The sequence below is a fragment of the Orycteropus afer genome, unplaced genomic scaffold (genome assembly GCF_000298275.1).
Source record: "Orycteropus afer afer isolate SDZICR_OR568_19922 unplaced genomic scaffold, OryAfe1.0 scaffold00012, whole genome shotgun sequence".
Lineage (NCBI taxonomy): Eukaryota > Metazoa > Chordata > Mammalia > Tubulidentata > Orycteropodidae > Orycteropus > Orycteropus afer.
In genome coordinates, this window is record NW_006921599.1 from 21,349,142 (window position 1) to 21,351,411 (window position 2,270).

The 2,270-nt window shown below is 62.8% G+C and overlaps 1 protein-coding gene across 1 annotated transcript; it reads left to right on the forward strand.

Annotated features, from left to right (window-relative positions):
- Positions 1-501: 501 nt before the first annotated feature.
- Positions 502-1,914, forward strand: SOX4 (SRY-box transcription factor 4). Its single transcript, XM_007952089.1, has one exon. It carries the CDS (start codon positions 502-504, stop codon positions 1,912-1,914), a length of 1,413 nt encoding a protein of 470 aa, XP_007950280.1.
- The last annotated feature ends 356 nt before the right edge of the window (positions 1,915-2,270 follow it).

Below are 2,270 nucleotides of genomic sequence, written 5' to 3' on the forward strand. Positions count from 1 at the left end.
CAGAGTCTTTTTTCCTTAGCATTGTAAGAAAGGAACAAAGTGAGAGAGACTATGTCGCTTTCCTGAGCTCCCGAGAGCTCTCGTGAACTGGAACCAACCGCTTCAGGGAAAGAAAGGGAAAAAAAAAAAAAAAAAAACTTGGAGGCGGCGAGAAACTTACGTTGGAAGCTTCAGCAACCAGCATTCAAGAAACTCCACTTTAACACGGTCTCCAGACTCAGCCGAGAGACAGAAACTGAGCAAACTGCAACGCGGTGAGAGAGAAAGACAGGGAGGGAGAGACGCTCCAGCCTGGGAACTACAACTCCTCAGCAAAAGGCAGAATACTCCTTCCCCGCGTCTGGGGGACTTTTCTCCGCCGGAGTTGAGCAGCCCGCCTGCCCGCCGCGCGCGTCCTCCCCCTCGGCTAGTGCTTGGCCTGGGGAGCCGGGAGGGCCCGGCGATTGCGCCGCGGCCGCCGCGAGGGTGTGAGCGCGCGTGGGCGCACGCCGAGCCGGGGCCATGGTGCAGCAAACCAACAACGCCGAGAACACGGAAGCGCTGCTGGCCGGCGAGAGTTCGGACTCCGGAGCCGGCCTCGAGCTGGGCATCGCCTCCTCCCCCACGCCGGGCTCCACCGCCTCTACGGGCGGCAAGGCCGACGACCCAAGCTGGTGCAAGACGCCGAGCGGGCATATCAAGCGACCCATGAACGCCTTCATGGTGTGGTCGCAAATCGAGCGGCGCAAGATCATGGAGCAGTCGCCGGACATGCACAACGCCGAGATCTCTAAGCGGCTGGGCAAACGCTGGAAGCTGCTCAAAGACAGCGACAAGATCCCTTTCATTCGGGAGGCGGAGCGGCTGCGCCTCAAGCACATGGCTGACTACCCCGACTACAAGTACCGGCCCAGGAAGAAGGTGAAGTCTGGCAATACCAACTCCAGCTCCTCGGCCGCCGCCTCTTCCAAGCCGGGGGAGAAGGGAGACAAGGTCGGTGGCAGCGGCGGGGGTAGCCATGGGGGCGGCGGTGGCGGGAGCAGTAACGCGGGGGGAGGAGGCAGTGGCGCGAGCGGCGGCGGCGCCAACTCCAAACCCGCGGTGAAAAAGAGCTGCGGCTCCAAAGTGGCGGGCGGCGCGGGCGGCGGGGTCAGCAAACCGCACGCCAAACTGATCCTAACGGGCGGCGGCGGCAAAGCGGCGGCCGCCACCTCCGCCTCCTTCGCTGCCGAGCAGGCTGGGGCAGCCGCCTTGCTGCCCCTGGGCGCCGCCGCCGCTGCCGACCACCACTCTCTATACAAGGCGCGGACTCCCAGTACCTCCTCGGCGTCCTCGGCCGCCGCCGCCGCTCCGGGCAAGCACCTGGCCGAGAAAAAGGTGAAGCGCGTCTACCTGTTCGGCGGCTTGGGCGCATCGTCGTCTCCTGTTGGCGGCGTGGGCGCGGGTGCCGACCCCAGCGACCCCCTGGGCCTGTACGAAGAAGGGGGCGCAGGCTGCTCGCCCGACGGGCCGAGCCTCAGTGGCCGCAGTAGCGCCGCCTCGTCGCCAGCCGCCGGCCGCTCGCCGGCCGACCATCGCAGCTACGCCAGCTTGCGCGCCGCCTCACCCGCCCCGTCTAGCGCGCCCTCGCACGCGTCCTCCTCGGCCTCGTCGCACTCCTCCTCCTCCTCTTCCTCCTCCTCTTCGGGTTCCTCGTCCTCCGACGACGAATTTGAAGACGATCTACTCGACCTGAACCCCAGCTCAAACTTTGAGAGCATGTCCCTGGGCAGTTTCAGCTCTTCGTCAGCGCTGGACCGGGACCTAGATTTTAACTTCGAGCCCGGCTCCGGCTCGCACTTCGAGTTCCCGGACTACTGCACGCCCGAGGTGAGCGAGATGATCTCAGGAGACTGGCTCGAGTCCAGCATCTCCAACCTAGTCTTCACCTACTGAAGGGCGCGCGCGCGAAAGAAGAAGGGCCGGGGGGCAAGAGAGGAAAATAAAAAATTACCAGATGAAGAATGGGAAGAGAAAAGGGAAAAAAAAGGAAAACAAGAAAAAAAATAAAAGCAAGCGGGGGCTGGCTTCGGCGAGGAGCGCAGCGGGGGTTTTTTTTTTTTTTTTTTTTTGACCCGCGCTCCCATCCCCCACCTCCCCGGGCCGGGACACCTCGGCCCAGCTGGAGGGATGCGGAGGAGGAAGAGGGTAGACAGGGGCGACCTTTCATTGTTGTTATTGATGTTGTTGTTGATGGCAAAAACGACTTCGAGTTTCCTCCCCTTTGCTTGAAGAAACCCCCCCTCCAACGA